This window comes from Dermacentor variabilis, chromosome 6 (genome assembly GCF_050947875.1).
Source record: "Dermacentor variabilis isolate Ectoservices chromosome 6, ASM5094787v1, whole genome shotgun sequence".
Taxonomy (NCBI): domain Eukaryota; kingdom Metazoa; phylum Arthropoda; class Arachnida; order Ixodida; family Ixodidae; genus Dermacentor; species Dermacentor variabilis.
In genome coordinates, this window is record NC_134573.1 from 76,331,782 (window position 1) to 76,352,450 (window position 20,669).

The 20,669-nt window shown below is 42.7% G+C and overlaps 1 protein-coding gene across 1 annotated transcript in view; it reads right to left on the reverse strand.

Annotated features, from left to right (window-relative positions):
• Positions 1-20,669, reverse strand: part of LOC142584230 (neprilysin-like) — a 242,408-nt gene that overhangs the window by 186,430 nt on the left and 35,309 nt on the right. Inside the window, exon 7 of the mRNA XM_075694384.1 lies at positions 4,447-4,667. Within this exon, the coding sequence (XP_075550499.1) occupies positions 4,447-4,667 (221 nt within the window). The remainder of the gene's footprint in view (positions 1-4,446; positions 4,668-20,669) is intronic.

Genomic DNA, 20,669 nt, shown 5'->3' on the forward strand with positions numbered 1-20,669 from the left:
CTCGGATGCTCCTATCTAAACACTTGTAAAAGGAGAATCCGTTTTTCTCGGCAGCCATTGCACCAAATTTTTCGAGGTTTGTTGCATTCAAAACAGAAACTTAAATGATTGTGACTGTTGGTTTCAAATTCTTGATTTAGATCGTGAACTTTTTATTGAAAAATTAGGAAAAAATTGAAAATTTTGAGAAAACAAAAGTGTCAAGTTTACAACTCTATCTCAGGAAGGAGAAATAATATCACAATTCTGTGAATTGCATCTAATGTTACACTTAAAAGGGACATCATTGATATGTCACACATGAATCTGAAAAAATTCAGTAATATGGAAGTACAGCTTTTGCAGAAACCTTATACACAACGTAACAAATCAACGTAATACATATATTGTCGTATAGAATTTGTCCTCTTTGAATGATCTACTTGATGCCGTTTACAGAACCGCGGTACCTGTTTTTTGATGCAGAGCTATTCATTTATAAATTTCGTGCGTCTATTCTTTTCGAAGTATGGAATTTTTGAAAATCTGTTTCAGAAAATTCAGACCATAGATCGAAATTCCGCTTCTAAGAGTCACTAGCATTTGACTTTCTCTCTCAAATACAACCAATTTCATTAAACTCGGTCCAGGGGTTATCTCAGAAAAGTGTTTTTGCATTTTACATGTATTTGAATAAGCTGCGTTGGAGTTGGGCCCGAGCTAAAGCGTCCTTCTTAGGGTTATTGCAGGGTCTGATGATGGACGCTGCGTCGCATTATTTTATTTTCCACCTTGTCTAACCCATATCGTGGGTATATGGTTCCGAGGATCTGCCACCATCGCGGCGAGCCGTCACTCGAGGAAATAATGAAGCAAAAGGACAAATTAAACGGAACTGGCGTTTTGTCGAGCCTCAACTCGTTTCTCGTGCATACAGACCAGCTGACTACGAGCGGAATCCCTTTCCTGGTCTTTGGATCAGTGTAAACAAAGAAGGTTGAGCTAATGAAGCAACAGCAATGCGCGTGACCGTTAACTAGGTAGTGGCAACTGAACACATGTTGAGTTATACGCGCAGGCACCGAATCTACGAGGAAACTAACCTACACACCCCAGGAGATGCCGATAACTACCGCCATCCAAAAGGAGCGAAAATGGCAGCAAAATGTTGACCGCGAAATATCTGTCAAGTCTGAAAATTGATTTGGCGGCGCTTTAGGAAAGTGTGTGAGGAGTGGCGGCGTGGGCGGGCGGGGGGCGGTTGTACGCCGCTTAATTTCGGGGAGGGGGAAGGGAGCGGGACCCCCCCCCCCTTCTGGGTACGCGCCTGGCATGACACCTTGCCCACAATCAGCGGAAATGGGGGGGAGGGGTATGTTAAGTGCTATGTCTGTGGAAACTAGCGTTCTCAGCCTAATGAGGAGCTTCGAAAAGAATTATTCAAACGACTTTGTTTTTTTCTTTCACGAGCGTAGGGGATCTTCAGCTGCTTTCCCCGGTGCCCTTGGTAAACCAAACAAGACACCTTGAATTCATTGGGCGAAAATGAGGCGCATATCTTACGGGAAGGCCAAGTTCGAAGCATATACCGCAAGATGAGCTTGGGACAATTGGTGGTGAATCAAGTTTCGGAAATCAATAGTGAAAAATAAACAAGGTCGAAGGAAAAGAAGAACACCACACAGGTGCTGACTCACATTAGCTTGCAATGTGAATTTCCGGAACATGATTCAAAACATATTGCAAGCTTTGCATTAAATTATGTATCCAACTACTACGGAGTGTAATTAGTGTATTTATCGAGCGGATTAATATTTAGACAAGATAGGGACCTCTCTAATGGCGACCCCTATTAGCAACAATGAGGTCCTCCATAAAAGAAATTATTCTGCGAAATGAAATGTGTGGAAAAAGACACTAATTATCAAATTTATTTTTAAGAAGTGCTCGAAAGCATTATATAGGATTTTTTAAGTTGCGCTAAATTTATTAAAATTGCTGGTGCCAGAAAGTACCATTATAACACTTCAGCAAAACCGCTCGATGAGGCGGGAATTACTTCAAGAAGATATCACAACGCGTAGCTGAAGAATTTACATAATACAGTGTGTAATCTTTAATTCAATAAATCAGTGAAAAAAGAGGCCACATCCAGTGTTATGTTTAGCGAGTTTGGCGTTACCAGTTTCAGTAGGAGTTTGGTAGTAAATATTGAAGCCTGTTGTTTTTTTTTCAGAATTCGTCATGGGTTATACGAGGTTTCAAGTACGTTTTGTCGCTTTGGTCAGAGGCTACAGTACAGGTCCTTTTTAGACAAAAGTCAGTGTGGGTAGCTTTGTTGGGACATTTGCTGGAAATTACGTACGCAAGCGCTCGAACGCGTTAGGATTGTGTTTTACGAGCGGCGCTGAATTTAGGCCGTTGTCGAGATAGTACACAGGGTGCGTGCGTGCGCGAGCGCGCGTATTGCAGAAGCGAAGGTTTGGGACAAAACAAAAATAAATAATAATTAAGTGCACGCGGCCTACTGTTAATGTACACCGTTAAAGAAAAGAAGTGCCACAACCAGTGAAACGTCGGCTACTCTGCTCGATTGCAATATTGACACATGTACTTGTTTGTCTTTTGCGGGTGAGCCCTTTACACCGTCTAACGAATGCTTTCGCTCCGTGCGGGACGCACGCGGCCGCATGTATCGGAAGCTTCTCGAATGCTATCGATGGTTCTGTTGTCACCGAAAAAATGAAATCAAGTTATGGGGTTCTACGTGCCAAAACAACTTTCTGAATATGAGGCACGCCGTAGTGGAGGACTCCGGAAATTTCGACCACCTGGGGTTCTTTAACGTGTACCTAAATCTAAGCACACGGGTGTTTTCGCATTCCGCCCCCATTGAAATGCGGCTGCCGTCGCCGGGAGTTTATCCCGCCACCTCGTGCTCAGCATCCCAACACTATAGCCACTGAGCAACCACGGCGGGTCCGTTGTCACTGAAGCTTGCGTAATCCGATTGCATGTGCGACGCGAATTGCGTACAAATTTCCGGAAGGCACGCGGGCACCACCGGTTACTCTGAAACCTTCGATGAGTCTTGTATAAAAAACCGGCGTGCTGCACCGGCAGATGTGATTTTCGACGAGCCCCGACTGTGTTCGCCGCTGTCCTTGTTCCTTGAGTGTAGCCTGTTTTTGAGGGCAGAGACTGGCCCATTAAAACGCTAAGTTTCGTCGCTGACAGTTTTGCTGTTTTCTTCACCGACGCTCTCACGTTACAATATAATCCTACTTATGGCAAATTGGTGTGGTCGTTTAAGAGTACCGTCAAAGCGTTCTGATACAATGACGGTGTTTAAACACAGACAAGTAAAGTACGCACTAAGCCTTATTCGCGCTTTGTTCAACAATGCGTGAGAGTGGCAATGCTGACGATTGAGCTTAGCTACATTGTTACTTAAGGTTTCGCATGAGCGTTCAGAGAGAAAAAAAAAAGGTCGAATGTGCTATCAGAACCTCGTGCGATATACCTGGGACTTGCCGCCTTATTATTCACGGCCTGGAAGCAGAATACAATTGTAAGTTGCTGTTCCTGCTTTCATGGGGCTCCACTCGTCGGTTTTAGTAGTGCAAATGGCACATATCTAGATCATGCCTCTCGCAGGCGCTTCTGGAAACTGTGAAGTAGCGATAGGGAGCAAAGATTTCCGGAGACATCTTCTCGTAGTTTGCGGCGTTCTTGTCAGGTACTCTTAGTATTGTATTCAGTAACGTTTGTGCGCCTATTCTGCGGACAGGAAGCACTTTGTATATATCCTCCTAAGAAACGAAATAAGATTAAGGGCATATTCGCTTTTCAATTTTGCCTTTATTACCTAGTAGTACGTTACAAATTTGAAGAGCACAGTTTCTTTTCATTCAAAATACTGCGTCTACTTACTGAAATGAGCATCTCCATATGTAAGTAGACGAAATAACCGGCTCCCTCTGTATGATAAAGTAAAATCCAATTTGCTTATGATGTAACGTCGTCTTATAAGCTGGCATGTTGAATCTCTTCCCTCGCGCTGTTCAAAGCGGATTTCGCACTTCTTTCGCTCGCGAGGACACCATAGTGCAGGGTAAATTGTTATCAGTTTTCGTCAAAGCTTACCAGAAGACACTATTTAACCACTCCCATATACACCCGCAGACGCCCAACTTCGCAGTCTGGATACCTTTGGCATTCGTTATTATTTGTAACTTCGGAAAGGTTTCTATATATTATGCGGTTCGGTATACAAGGCGTATGACGAGCCTGTTCACTCATGCAAAAATGAACACTTTAACACAGCCTGTCTGCACACTCTATCATTTTCAGAAATTACAAAAAGACATTTGATTCAGTAGAAATTCTACAAATGCTGGAGGCATCGCATACTCGACGAATACAAGAAGCACACAGTGCGTCAATGTTTTTTCACGCGTCTCTCACCTCAATAAGGGGGTTGCCGCCGTCGGCTGTGTCCGGTGTGCCGTCGGTGTAATTAACCACGCAGACAAGGCCTCGCACCAGGGTGTCTACACCAAAGAAGGTTGCATTGGCGGCCAATTCCGCAGCATTGTGTTGACCTTGATAGTCCAGCCCTTCAGGAAAGTCGGGGATAGGGGCCACGGGAAGGCCGTCATTTCCCTGCGGAAACTCTTTCGAAGCATCTGAAAAGATTGCGCAAAAGGGGACGAAATATTTTCTGTGAGCGCTAGCAGTACTTGGTCTCGTAGTTATCCGAGTACTTTTATGAATCATGCTTTCAAGCCGTCATGGCTGTGAAGGAGCTGGAGTCGGGCTTTGTTTGCAACTTGCCGCACGGCATTAATATACAGCACATTCGTACTGTTAAGAGAGAGCCTACGTAATACTTCGATGTCGATTGTAGCTGAATGGAGCATAAACGCAATTGTATGTAGGCGCAGGCGTCTGCGTAGTGTGCCATTCCCGACGCTCATTTCCAATGAGTGCACAAGTAAAACTTTTTATTCGGAGAATGAATATCTCTATGAAGGTGGAAGAAATGTGTTCCGATTGTATCAGCTCTGTTATAAGTTAAACGCGGCCACATTATTTGCTTGATTTCTCGGGGTGCAACTCGTCATTCGTTTTTGTTGTGTAGCAAAAGGATAACGACGACGACCAACTGAAAGATGAGCCACGACTTCACGTCGGTAGGAGCCGGCATTGAAGTGTGCGCATGGCCGTACGAGAAGTACCTGTTGCTAGGAAACCGGACCGGAAACAGGTCATTCGGTGAGGCTGCAGCTATTGTATTGGCTCCTCCCTGCAGGGAGAATGTGCTGTAACTCTAGGGCATACAACTGTGGGCGTCTGTCGCATCCAGAGCGCTGTCGCAGTGGCCCACTGATTCCTGGGAGAAGCCTTGCAGGTCGGGGCGTTGCGTGCAATCCCAAAGGCCCTATTATAGGCCCGAAGTTGCAGTGGGCTCACACGAAGGCAAGAGTGTCTCGGCCATCTCCGGAAGGCTTAATGTATATACCCGCGCCTACGCCTTGTGTTACGACGGTGTCAGACTTCTAAACGGTACACTCTGCCTGCTGGATGAAATTTTCGTCTAAGCTTAGCAACGTGAGAATCAATATGATGTTCCGCCACGAGGCTATCTTGTTGAAAGAAGATGTTGAGGGTCCCGTTGCAGTCTTTGACTGTGGGACACTCATCTGTATATTGTCTCTTGCCAATTCATTTTATTTAGGGTATAATAAACTAAACAGAAACTGAAATGAATCGCCATAGGACTCCACGACCGTTGCCACCATGACCAAAACACGTCACGGTGAGGTTCTCTACGATAATTCGCACCATTGGCAGTTGCAGGGATAAATAGAACAGGGCTCGCAATCCTTCTGTGAGTTTTGCCGGCAGCAAGTAAATATGTAGTATAGCACAAGTCCTTTTTTCGCAGCACACATTTACTGCGTAGTTGAAAAGAATAACAAGGAAGTAATAAAGAAACTCCTTATTACTACCCGATCCTCGAATATTTACTCCGATGTATGGAAGCATTACATCGTCATTCCCTCGTTCCACTCCGTTGGCTAGCTGCGGGAGGATTGAGGCGACATGGTGCGATTTTACTATGCTTCAAAATCTTGTTCTCCTTTGGAACCGCCGACACGGAGTTTTAAAAAACTCCCCTCCACCGAAACAGGTGGGTAATGTCACGCTTCCCGTGAGGCTGTGCCCCGCGCCAGCGACCGGCCGCGTTCGGCCGAATCGGCAGTGCTCATGGCTGACGGTTTGTTTACATTTGTGAAGTGCCCTTACAAAAATGACTTTAGACTGTCCATAGAAAGTCTATAGACTTTTCATAGACGACCTTTCCTTTCTATAGATTTGGACTTTTGTTGATATAAAGTCTATAGACTGTCTTTAGACGAAAGTCGATAAAGTTACTATTTCTTTTTGTCTATTCGCAGTCTATACACGGTCCATAGAAAAAAGTCGATAAGGTGTTTGTTTCCTTTTTGTCTGCTTCCCCTCTATAGAATACCTACAGACGCAAGTCGACACAGTCTCTATCTATTTTTGTCCATACTTTGTCTTTAGACTTTCTATAGACGAAAGTCGATAGGGTTTCTATTTCTTTTTGTCTATTCGCAGTCTATAGACGGTCTATAGAAAAAAGTCGATAAGGTGTTTGTTTCCTTTTTATCTGCATCCCCTCTATAGAATACCTACAGACGAAAGTGGATACAGTCTCTATCTATTTTTGTCCATACTTTGTCTATAGACTTTCTATAGACGAAAGTCGATAGGGTTTCTATTTCTTTTTGTCTACTCGCAGTCTATAGACGGTCTATAGAACAAAGTCGATAAGGTGTTTGTTTCTTTTTTGTCTGCTTCCCCTCTATAGAATACCTACAGACGAAAGTCGACACAGTCTCTATCTATTTTTGTCCATACTTTGTCTATAGACTTTCTATAGACGAAAGTCGATAGGGTTTCTATTTATTTTTGTCTATTCGCAGTCTATAGACGGTCTATAGAAAAAAAGTCGATAAGGTGTTTGTTTCATTTTTATCTGCTTCCCCTCTATAGAATACCTACAGACGAAAGTGGATACAGTCTCTATCTATTTTTGTCCATACTTTGTCTATAGACTTTCTATAGACAAAAGTCGATAGGGTTTCTATTTCTTCTTGTCTACTCTCAGTCTATAGACGGTCTATAGAAAAAAGTCGATAAGGTGTTTGTGTCTTTTCTGCCTACTTCCCCTCTATGGACTACCTATAGACGAAAGTGGATACAGTCTCTATCTATTTTTGTCCATACTTTGTCTATAGACTTTCTATAGACGAAAGTCGATAAGGTTTCTATTTCTTTTTGTCTACTCGCTGTCTATAGACGGTCTATAGAAAAAGTCGATAAGGTGTTTGTTTCTTTTTGTCTATTTTCCCTCTATGGACTACTTTTAGACGAACGTCGATACAGTTTCTATTTATTTTTGTCCATATACTTTGTATATAGACTTTCTGTAGACGAAAGTCGATAAGATTTCTATTTCTTTTTGTCTACTCGCAGTCTATAGACGGTCTATAGAAAAAATTCGATAAGGAGTTTGTTTCTTCTTTGTCTACTTCCCCTCTATATGGACTTCCTGTAGACGAAAGCCGATAGTTTCTATTTATTTTTGTCCATACTTTGTCTGTTGACTCTCTATGTTATGGACAATAGTCGACAAGGTTTCTATTTTTTTCTCTACTCCTGGTGTATTGAATGTCTATAGAAGAAAGTCGATAATATGTAATTCCGAGTTCCCATACCCCCCGCCCTCTGCGAACGCGATGATATGGCACTGGTTCATGCACGACGGCACCGCAACTCTGGCGCGGCGGGCAAACCGTGCAGACTGCTAGTCTGCGTTCGGTGCAGCTGCACCGAACGAGGATCGCGGCGGAGCAGGCACCGTCCGAGTCACCAAGGTCTTCCAGGCACCCGAAGGCCCTAAACCTGGCTGCTTCCCGGACGTACACTTCGCGAAGACCAGGTGGTGAAGGTCAGATGGTGAAGGTGTGGCAAAGGGGGTAAATAAGTGGCGAAAGCCCGCAGACCAGGTGGTGAATTCACCACCTCTGAGTTGTCGTGGTCTTGCATGTCTATAGATTAACAATAGACAAACATCGTTAATCTGGGCCCAACCCGTGTACGCTGTAACCAAGCGCAGGTACCGGTGGATAATACATAGCTGCATTTGATATAAGCCACTAAAGTTGTATACTGCTGAGATTGCTGTAGAGACTGTTTGTAGACTTCAGTATACACATAGTGTATACCTCCCCATTTGTTGACCACATATGATCTACGTAGTCGCTCTCGGCAATCCCAAGACAGTCTTCAGAGTTGTCGCATCACTTTTGCGGCAGTAGAATAACGGAATCTAAACGCCGATCCAATTGTTAAAATATATGTTATGAACGCCAGCTTCAGATACAAGTGGATTCGAAACAGGCATCAAGCTAACAGCAAAGACACTCGTAATGTTTGTAGCTGACAACGCGGACTTTGTGAATGTGCCATGAACCGATGTCGCGCATGTGGTGTTCGCGTTGTGTGTCGTCCGATTCTCGGATACGTTTCACATTGTCTTCATATCTCGGCTGCGTCACTAACATCGGGCGACTTTTGTTGCCTAATATCCTGCACTATAAACTCATCAACGTTTCTCATTCACTTAAAATAGGTGCCAAATTCTCTGAGCCCACCCAGTATTTCACCGGCGGTATGCCTGCGCAGCCACGCATATGAGTACCTCAATGCTGTACTGATTGCTTTGACCTATCATCGGAACAGAAAATTAGCACTAACATACGTGCGGGCATCACATTTGGCGGTACGCTGGAAGATATGCTACAAATACGCTGTATTACTCATCGACGCTGGCAATAATGCGTCTAAAACGTCTGAAGGGCCCCGTAACGGCTTTTACAAACAGCGCATTCATGTTAGCGTTCCAGTCTGATACGATAGCCCACAGCGTTTGTCATAAAACCTGCCAGCGCATATCCTTCGTCCACGAAAAAAATGCATAACGGAAAAGAAAAGCCACCCGTTCCGGCGCACCTGGCGCGCAGAGAGAGAGAGAAAGAGACAAAGAAAAAAATTAAGGAGGAAAAGGCGCTCACACTCCTCCGAGCGCGCACGCCCTCCCGCGCGGAGCTCCTGCGCATGCTCGGAGCTCTTGCGCATGCGCGGCGGTGCGCCGTCTCAACGAGTGCGCCAGGCACGTAAACGGTTGTGCCGGTGTGCGGTGTCTCCCTGAACGTTGGTGTCTGTGTATGCGTGTCTTCTTTGTGGCATCACACGTCAACTACACTGAATGGTAAGCTTTATTTATCAAAGACGTTTCGCGTCAATACCTCATGATTATGTGAGCGCATTTCGTAGCGCGAACCGGCTGCATGTAGCGCAGGCGACTCGGGTATAGTGTCGGTTTGTCGTTGACATGGTTTGATAACGCGCTCTTGTTCTTGCTTCTACTATACGGAATGTTTTACGGCGAGCGATCGCTCGTGCTTGTTGATTTTATCATTATAGCTTAGGTGCGTAAAAAAGGAAGTACACCATGTTTTAACTTGATACTGAGCTACCACTAAGCGGATTGTGTGTGTTGGGCAGCCAGTGTGGTAGATCTCATTTAGTGGCACTTGATCCGGCCGCGATGAATGCTGTACCGTATGTGTAGTGAAATTCTCGTGACACGCTTTACGTATATATCTCAAAATTGTGTTAGCATCAAGAATTTTCAAACAGACAGGCATAGTTGAATAACTGCTAGCGTACTCGGATGAAAGGCCGTGTTTGCGGGGCAGGCATCAGCAGAGCAGGCATCGCATAGTTTAAAAGTAGCAGTACTTTTAAGGTTCCTGGCAACCAATCTAAATAATTTTCGGAAGTTACAGCAAGCAAAACACGAGACTTGAAGAAATATCTAGTAGAAATCTCTAGATTCACCCAATCTATTTATATGCAACCACAAACGCTTTTGGAGCATGAAACCTGCGATAAGCTGAGTCACTTGCAGCTTCGCAACTTAGCCGAAAAAATTAGAGAACAATAAATTAGTCGCTCCGGGAACACGCTTACACGTTTCAAACTGAAGGCATTGCGTTTGACGGTAGTTGGAAGATTTGTTTTTTGTCTCTTTTTTTAAACAATTTAGCAGCAGAAGTTATCTTTCGAGCTATATGAAAAACGTTAAGCGGCTTCCGATGCTTCGGCGTTCTGCAGTTTACGTGCTCTTAATCACAAGGCAGCTGCTGGCGCAGATTCGCATTGTGCTAATCGTGCATGGTATGAAGCCATTGTCGTGCGTAATAAGTGTTCCGGTTTTCATTACTGTTGCATGAAGTGCCGTCGTCTTGGACAGACTGCATACAATATGCGCTGTACAAAAGAAAAAAGAGCCAGATTATCAATTTGGTGGTCTTTTCTAAGTAGATAACGCACAGATTATTCAAATAATTCAGTGGGCATTGCATTTGTTCTACCCTTATCAACACACCTAAGAGATCGTAACATGTTTTCGTTGATAAGTAACCTGATCAGTACGCCCCCATTCATATGCATTCTACTGAAAGTGTGGCAAATGTATTCATCTCGAAGTATGAGAAAAGAGACTATGCAGACTGTTCTAAGCGGAAATAAATTGCAAATCTTAACGTGATTGTTCAAAACTGCAGTCAGTATGCTGAGCATGTTCATTCGGCACGGGCATATTGCTTTAACACCTGAAAAATGTGCACAGTCCAGCCGGGTATCTTTGTTTCAACAAGTATTATTATAGGAATCGTTTGGGATTCTCGCATTTCTTTTATTTTCATAAGTACACTGTGTGTCACATGAACCTGTCTTAAAACGAAACGTACCGTTGCTGGCACCGGCGACCATTACGGTTGTCTAACTGCTTATCATACTGTAGTATAACGAAACATCATAATGGTAATGATTATTATTGCCATGTAGTCTTTAGTCAGAGGTAAACAAGGTTAACTAGAGGCATAAGCGATGAGAGCAAATTATATTGAAAACTACTATTGAACCGTAAAAATAACTAATTGTATAACTCATTGTATAGTTTTTCCTCACATTGTTGCATTTGCTTTACGTGTGTCTCTGTGTCTTCCGTGCTGTACTCGTGTGGCCATCAATTACGAACTTGCCGAAGCCCTTGTCAGCTTTATTAATCAAGGGATTCAAGTCAGTTGAATCTAATACTGCATGTCAAGTGACTGACGTGTTATTCGTTTTATCTAAATATTATGGACTGGCAGTACTTGGCAAGCATTAAACCACAATATTTTTTTTATTACACTTAAGCTGCAGGCGTCATAGATTGCCAGAAAATTTTCACGAAAACAGCCAGGGAAGGTTTGGAAAAAGATCGGGAAATTTTAAAATGGCCACATAGGTATGCTGTCTTGTTATATGTCATACAAAGTTTCCAGAGAATCTCTGAGTTAAATATATTTTTAAAACGTTTCACCTGATAAAAATTGAAGGAAATTGGTTCCATTTATTGAAAAATAAAAGAAAGTCAAGCATACTGACAAGGCATTTCTTACTCAATATGTGTTTTTTTTTTGCGTTAACTAAACGTCCTGAACCTCGATAGCCAAAAAAAATTTTCATCTTTCAAAGCACCTTAAATAATTTACTGTAATTGAATTCATTCGAACTATACTATCAGTTCTGTTTCCTAGGAGGTGCATATCTGTCGTGCCATGACACAAAGTGCTCGTGTGGTATTTCGGGTGCTCATGTGGTATACCTAACTTGGAAACCTGTTAGCACGCCCAAGAGGCCTCATTACCTGTAACAAATTAAGTGACCATATCGATACAATCAGCCCATCTGCCTTCCGTTGAAGTTATGGCCAATCACCCATTCATTTAAAAGTATGAGAAAGACATTTAAATGTGTATTAAGCAAAATAAATTACAATCTTAGGCATGATACTGTGAATATTCCAGTCACGTCTTCTGAAAATATCCCTCTGCACGGGCATACTTAACTACCAGCCAAAAAAAAATGTACAGACAGCCCAACTGGGTAGCGTTTCAGCAATAAATATAGAGACCATTTGGCAGAAGTACAATAATGCATCATATATGAGCTTGTCATAAAAGGGAACATACTGTTGCTGGCACGAGCAGCAGTTGTGACTGTTTAATTGTTCACCATACCATGCAATAAAACATTGTATAAAGGTGCTGATTTGTATTGACAGGCAGCCATTAGTCATAGTTAAACCGCATTAAGTATTGACTTAGATGGTTTGAGCAAATATATTAAGCTGCTTAATGAACACACAAAGAATATACACTTATTTTTGCCTCATATTGCTGCATCTACTTATTTGCAGCATACACCTGCAGCACCTTTGGGACTAATGACACAAAGGTCAAGGCCAGCCTGGCGACCATGCTTGCCAAGGAGTAGTGTAAATATTTAATCTGTTTCCATAATAGCATACGACATGAATTTAAGGAATTCATCTATTATATCGAGCAATAAAAACGGTGAATGCATTGCTGGTGCATTTGTTTTATTTTTCGCACTGCATTATTCAGCACTATATAAATTCTTTCTGTTTGTGCAACATATATGAAAGTAAGCTGGTTCAGAAGCATTATTAATCTACTAACGGTAATGCATAAGTGCAGATGAAAAGGAACAGGTGCACATGCATAAATACATTCAAAACTTTTTGCTACCGCATGTAAACAAAAATGTAAACTAACTTGTAGATAGCCGCTATGGAGTTATGGCCTTATACTCTTTGTAGACTTGTCTATAAGATGTCTGTGTATATAGAGTGCCTATAGATTAAAAAAATCATATTTGTTAACAAATGTCTGCAGAATGTCATAGAAAAAAAGTGTATCGGACTATAAAGTTATGTTTTTGTAGACTGAAGTCTATAGAATGTCTATAGACTATCTATATACATTTGTATATAGACATTCCTTAGACTTCCGTCTACAAAAGTAGAACTGTATATATAGTTCTACTTTTGTAGACTGAAGTGTATAAAATGTCTACGGACAAATCTCATCTGTAGACATTCTATAGAGTTCAGTCTACAAAAGTAGAACTGTAAGCCTATACACATGTCCATAGACAGTCTACAGACAGTCTATAGACTCAGACTTCTTATAGACTAGTCTATAAAAAGTGTATGGCCATAAGTCTCTCGACTGTCTATAGGCAGTGTATAGACAGTCTATAGACTCAGACTTTTTATAGACTAGTCTATAAAAAGTGTATGGCCATAAGTCTATAGACTAGTCTAAAGAAATGTCTATAGACAGTCTATAGACTTCATAGACAAATGTCTATAGACTGTCTATGGACTTTCTATAAAAATTTTTGTAAGGGTGGCGTTCCGTGACAGCTTTTCGTCAATTTATTTCCCGTGTTTCCTTCCAGTAAGTGTATCTCAGCTTCATGTACGTTGGATGTGATCGCTTTACTGACAACGATGAATGCAAGGGGAACAGTTCCAAGTGGGGAAAAAGGCTTAGGTATACATACACCGAAGTTTCTCATTGACTCGTGATGTCGGCACAGGTTTCTGACTAAGTTGTGGCTCGGCGTGACCATGGCATGGCTACGTCAAATGCGACTTTTATGTTCTTGTGGGTACGTGCTGACAACGTTCGGTGTAATGTTTGAAAGGACCGCACAGCAATGGCAACAGCAGCCACTGTTCGAACCACGACGTCCGTGCTAGTCGAACATAAATGGCATATTCCAAATTCTTTACGGTGCTGTGTTGCCAGTGAGAAAGACCGGAGTGCAAGCAACTGTTTCTGTGTATCTGTCTACGGATAACCTTGCTCAAGAAAAAAAGGTAGGACATAAGTATGCGTACTGTAAATAAAGCTTCTTAATAATCAGCATTAATAAATAAGCAGCATTAAGCTATACAGATCGCACTATTTTCCCAAATAGTCCCAACCGACATTGCTACAATCAGTTTGAAGAAACCACTGTGGTAAAACTAGCTGCCCTGCGATGCAAGGCCTGAGACATGATCATCACTCACGGTCTCATTCATGGATGACGGACACACTAGTCCCACGTGCTCATTCATACCAGATAACCGCACGCACTTCTATTGGAGACGACATTATCAGCATGCGTCTGTGGGCGATCGTGATTTGTACTCGAATAGCCTCGGTCACGCCGGCCTGCTGCTACTCTCTCTTCTTCGGCGCTCTGCGTATGCGTCATATGTCTCCTCCGCTTACGCTCCTTCCGTCGTTGAACCAGCAACGAGCGCGGATTCTTATGCGTTTGTTTGTTTTACCTTGTGTGCCATCTTGTCTTCCAAATAAAATGACGAAACTTACTTTTGGAACGTCCCTCGCATATTGGGACCAAGCGCACGCCACCATGCTTCACAATTTGTTTCGTTGAGTCTCGCAATAAATCCTATTGCAAGCAAATACATCGCACGTGTTAAATAAAAATAAGAAAAACACAACACACCTACTAAAAGTGGTTTTGGGTATCTTGAGCGTATTATAATAAATCTACACAAATTATTCGCGCGCCATTATTGGTACACATCAGAGCGTAACAAAAATACAAGTGATGCGATGCGCCTTCCAATCGAATTCTAGCCAAACCAGAACTTCATCAGATCAACTTAGGCTAGGTCTCTTATCAGTCAGAAGTCGCAACGGTGACATTCTCAACAACGAGGGATTACCAATGAGCCCTAACACGCGCTCTTTCAAGTGATAATCTCACCGAGCTACTTATCCCAATGCGGCTTCAGAATACGCATAACACACGCTTTTAAGAACGCAAACGTATTTTACCGCCAAAACTGAACGAAATTACGGTAAAGTGACATTCTCTTTTCAGCCAGTTCACTTTAAAATTCTCTGCCATCGATCTCCATCATGACACTCCATCATGATCATGACACTGTTTCCGACGGTTTCTAAAAGAATTCATGCTTATAGCTAACGTCAACAGATTTCTTTAACAGTAATGTGTACTTCTGTTTCACTTTTACTCGCAAATATGGTTCATAATTTATTATTTGCCAGAAAGTTTCTTTTTTGCTGCATTGTTTCGTGCACCTAGATTTTATACACCCTTTGTGTTACTAATTAATTATGGTTTACCTTGCTACATAAATGCATAATCCACAATAGATATAACTCTCGCTCCTGTCTGGGTAATCCTCAACTGCCTGAGGTGTTCTTATTTTCGTCTAGCATGCCGATTTGTGTTTTTCTGCCGTTTAATTCCTTAGTTGCTACCAGTGTCATCCTACATATTTTACTGGCATTGTGCGCCTCTCAGTGGCAGTTGCCAGCTTGCTCCTCCCCGTTTCTCTGCGCAATGTCTGTGGGTTTTCATATCGAATAGCAACACATCTTCTACATGTGGTAAAAGAAGTGCCCAACGCAGCTTTCTTTTAACTTTGGTACCTGCGTTTGTACTACAGTTACTTTGTACTAACAATGGAGCAGTACTTTAATAAGCTTGAAACTTGAAGATGTAGCAGTCCCAAAATGAGCGCTTGAGCGCGTATGAGGGCTCTCTAATCAAACCCATTTTCCCTTTGTTCGGCCACGGTGACAACGGACGTGGATTCCTATGGCGATTCTTTTCAGTTTCAGTTTGTTATTATTTAAATACAATGAATTTGTAAGAGACAATATTGAGACGAGTGTCCCAAAGTCAAAGACTGCAACGGGACCCTCACCATTGTTTCAGCTTGTGTTAGGAACCATCGATATTTGCGGTCGGCCAATGCCTCTGCCACCGAATGGTTCAAGAATGAGCAGGGCAAGATGGGTCCCACGTGCCAACCGTCCAAGTTTGTGACGCTTACCGCTGTCACCTGACGTCCACCCACGTTTACCGAGCGAAACCTCCTTTCTTTGAGGGGGGGGGGGGTTGGAGGCGGAGGCAATTCACGCTGGATGAGTTTACATTTGTCCTATGGCCTATATTTGTCCTATATATTTGATGTCTCACGGCAAATCTAGCTAAAATAAATCTGAACTATTTAGAATTTATTAGCCATTTCGGCATATGGCTTTACTAAATGCTTATTATTTATGAACACTTTGGGCACAACGTACAAAATAATCCAATATCTGCGATGAGGTCCTTCTCTGCTAGCCGAGGACATGGTAGTCGAACTATAGCATTGGTATTTTGCTAACAGCTCGACGCCTTACGATGCGTCCGCGTAGCAAAAAGAACGTCTGCGGTGGGTTATCCAGGATACGTTGGAATCACTGAACATTTCCCTAATGGCACCGGAGATTTAATCGGACATTAAACATCGCGTTATAGACCTGTGACTTGAACAAAACCAGCCAATTCTTCCTGCTTCAACTTTTCAGGTGTACACAGAAGGCCTTCTACTCTTAGAATTAAAAAGACAGCCTTTGAATAGGGGGATACCAAACGTAGGGATTCGAACACGCATCCCTTTAGTGCGCGTGCGCTATTCGTCTGCTTTCTTGGGCTCGCACTCTTGTTTCTTTGTTTCTTTCTTGCAACTTGAAACACACTAAACTATATTTATATAGGCAACTCATACAGAAAGAAGCGATAATTTTTTATAGGTGGTATTTGGTTGAAAGCCAGTATGCCTTGAAAGCGCGATACTAAGGCTTGACGTACATTACAACAATGTGGGCGAGCGTAAAACGTATACTTAGGTATCCGCGCCCAGTAGTGGCGTGGAGAAACTCGTCTGACGCCTATGACAACTTGCATCTTCCGTCGGTTGTCATCACGACACACAGTTACATCCAAGAAGCCGCCACGGTGTAATTCAGTTGTCTTCGCGTCCTGCTTTGCCTTTTCATGCTAAGAAGAAAGCAGGAAGTCACCACATTTGTCGATCTGTGCAGTTCTGCGTGGTCTTCCTGATTCCGACTTTCTGCTTAAGCATAATCTGGGGCTATTTGGGGGGGGGGGCACTGCCCTTGAGAATTACCTGCTCTAAAATGAGCGCACTGTGGTCGGAACTCCCGACGACTTCTCAAAAAGCGAGAGTTCGTAAAAATTAATCTTTTATAACGGGGATTTCCTCGGTAACGTCGGCGTAATTAAACCTTGCGGGAACAAACATGGTGAGTGAAATATGAGGGCTGTTGGCTGGAATCATATCTGACCTGGTGTGCGATCTTATACGCGTTCCAAAATCAAGCGGAAGCGGTCCGTTCTTTACGTGTCGAAATAGGCGGTCCGTTCCGTTGCGTTCATCCCATAGCAGACGACTCGGAATGATTGACAGCAGATATCACGTCACAATTGACGTCATGGCATTCGTCACGGTTCAAATTGACCAATCGTGTGCGGCTCGGAGGAACGGACCTCCTCCGTCCTATTTTGTAACGCGCACAAGATCGCACCCCTGATTTCTTTGTAACTGCTAAGCTCGTAAGATAAAAATGACGACGTAGATTACCGCTTTCTCTTATACCATGCAGCTGGCAAATTTTGAGCGATAAAGCACCGCTCATTTTTCGAGACCGGTTGTCCACGAGAAATTTCGTGAAGGTCTGAAGAACGAGGATGATTGTAGCCCTAAAGAGGGGAAGAGAAACGATCTTTGAGTGAAACACGGACAACAGACGTGCAAATGGACAGGAGGCGCGCACCCTGTCAATTTCTACCTCTGTTGTCCGTGTGTTTAAAGCGCGGTAACCTCGGTATTACAAGATTAACTTGCCGTTCTACTACAACAGAAGTGAGCCTTAAACAGGGCGCCCGACGACACGTTAGCTAAACTTTAAACATATGCAAATTCCACGTAGCTCGAAAGAACCAAGGTAAAGTTGTTTGCCGTCGCTTGTAGACACTGATATTATTGTTTACATTCCGCCTAATTACATAACTAGTATCAATTACTTACTCAACTTCTCAAATATTATCATAATATCAATCAGAAAATTGTAGAGCAACATAAAAAAGCCCCGATAAAGCTTTTTGTTGCTCAATACGTGCTACATAAAAGTGTTTTTATCAGCGTGAAAGAAGACCGGAAATATTTGCGAAGTGCCTCGAGCAACCAATCGCGCGGCAATACTTTTCAGCTTCATTGCCAAAGAAATAAATTTTCCGTATTAAAAACCAATAGTTTAAATAATATCAAAATCATTGGCACAGTTAGCCGTTTCATTCTGGGTTCTTGTCCTCAGCTGCCTTGCACTACGTTTACGGCATATCACATTTAGGCACGGTCCACAAAAGACAAATTTAGATGGTTAGCACTGGTAATCGCAAAACTCTGACGGTGTACTTGTCGCTTGCAGTGTACTTTCTTCAAAGATTTCCTCACGAAATAACGTGTTGAATAGATTCACAAACCTGCCTTCAATGCATCAGTTGTTTATGACGCAAAACATATTGTTACGATATCATCGAGAGATGCTCAAGAGACGAGCCGCCGCGAGAACGACGATGAATGGGTCTGTGCCCTTGGCGCGAGCGAGTGTCGGCCTGGCTGTTTGTCTCCAGCGTAAATAGCCTGCGAAAAAACTCTTTTGTCTGTGTCTGTAACACGTAACGTTCTGGTGGAGGTTAGCGATCCCCGTCCTCGCCACGGAACTACGAAGTGGACGGTACATCGAGCTTGTCATCATGCCTCCCGGTGACGAGACCGGCTCTGCAACGGCTTCGGCTTGTCCGACTGCTCCAATCGTCACGGTTGCCCAACATCGCGACTCTGGTGTATTCTCTGGCCTGGAGCGACATGACGTTGACGAACGGATCAAGCTCTATGAACACGCCAGTGCTAATAATAGGTGAGACCCAACGATTACGGCTGTACAATGTTTAAGTGAATTTATTAACAAAGCATTAAATAACAAAGAGTATGTAGTTGGCATTTTTCTTGATATTAAAAAAGCGTTTGACACTGTGAACCGTGATATACTACTATCAAAACTGCATCGGTATGGATTAAGAGGTCAACCGAAGCAGTTTTTCGAAAGCAATCTTTATGGTCGCAAGCAATGTGTTAAAATCGACAAATCCGTATCAAGCGTTCATTCCATCCTTTGTGGCGTGCCTCAGGGCTCGGTATTGGGACCATTACTCTTTTCCTTGTACATAAATGGTCTGCCAAATGCTTTGCATTATGCCCAAACTATTATGTATGCTGATGACACAGCCCTTCTCTTCTCTAGTCATGACCCTAATATGCTCGAAACGCACGCTAATAGTGATCTTTCTCAGATGTTCCAGTGGTTTTTACAAAACAAATTAACAATACACACCTCAAAGACTAAATACATTGTGTTCTCTAGTCCATATAAAAATTCATATAGCTTAAATGAGTTAGGAATAGGCGCAAACCCCCTGGAACGAGTCGATCAACAGGTATATCTTGGTATAACTCTAGATTCAGCTTTCAATTTTAATCCTCACATAATTCGAGTAAGCAGCAAATTGAGACGGGCTTGCTTTGTCCTAATAAAGCTAGAAAGTTCTCGCTTCGCACATTAAAAATTTTGTATTATTGCCTTTTTTTAAAAAAAATATGACTTGCACTTCGAATAATAACACATAGCAAACACACAGATAGATCCGCTCAGCTCTTTCGTCACTTAGATATTACACCTTTCTTTGCTATGCGGGATTTCAAACTAGCTTGTGTGGTTATACATATACTAAACCATAACATCCCACTATCATCATCTGTTTTTGTATATCCATCCCGTCCAGCTAGAAATTTTTTCAGTTGTTGTTTTAACCTTCCAGCTGGAAATAATGTGTACGGTAAAAGAACTATCGCCTATGCCACTGCTAAAATTTGGAACCAACTGCCTGCTAACTTAAAAGTAGGTCAATTCTCAGTCACCGATATAAAAAAATTTTCCCGAAGCCAGCAATATTCGATTCCACTATAAGTCTGTGTTTTTTCTTTGATGCAATCTACCATTTTTTATTTTTTTATTTTTTTTAAATTTTTATATATATTTTTTTATGTCGTCCTCCGAACTATTGTATAATTTCTTGAGCATTTCGTCTGCCTTTGTGTATAACTGTAGTATAACTGCTGTTACATGAATCCTGTGTAAAATACTGAGTTGTCTCGCTATAATTATTTTTTCGCACTTCCTGCATGGGCCCAAGTCTAGCCGAGGAGGCTAAGGGCCCAGGTGATTCACATGTATTTCTTATTAGTCATTTGAATAAACTGATTTTATAATTTGAATTTGAATTTGAAATTACGCTCGTGAATGCCATCTTTTATCTCAGCGGCACCCCAAGCGTGTGGCACCAAACGCATGAGGACGAGACAACCAGTTGGGACAGTTTCAAAGAACAGCTACGGGAACTGTTCGACGACCCCATTGGGCGCAAGGTTGCCGCGAGAAAGGCTCTTGCGTCTCGTGTTCAGACATCTACAGAGCCGTACGTTTCATACATCTCGACGTTTTGGCTCTATGCCGCAAAGCTGACGATAATAATTCTGAAGCAGATAAAGTGGCACATATGCTAAAAGCCATCGCCGACGACGCTGCCAATTTGCTTGTTTTCGGCAACGTCTCGACTATCGACGCCAACATATAAGAATGCCGCCGCTTTGAGCAAGCTAAGAGCCGCTGTATCACACACCACATCACGGTGGCGACTTCTTGGACATATCT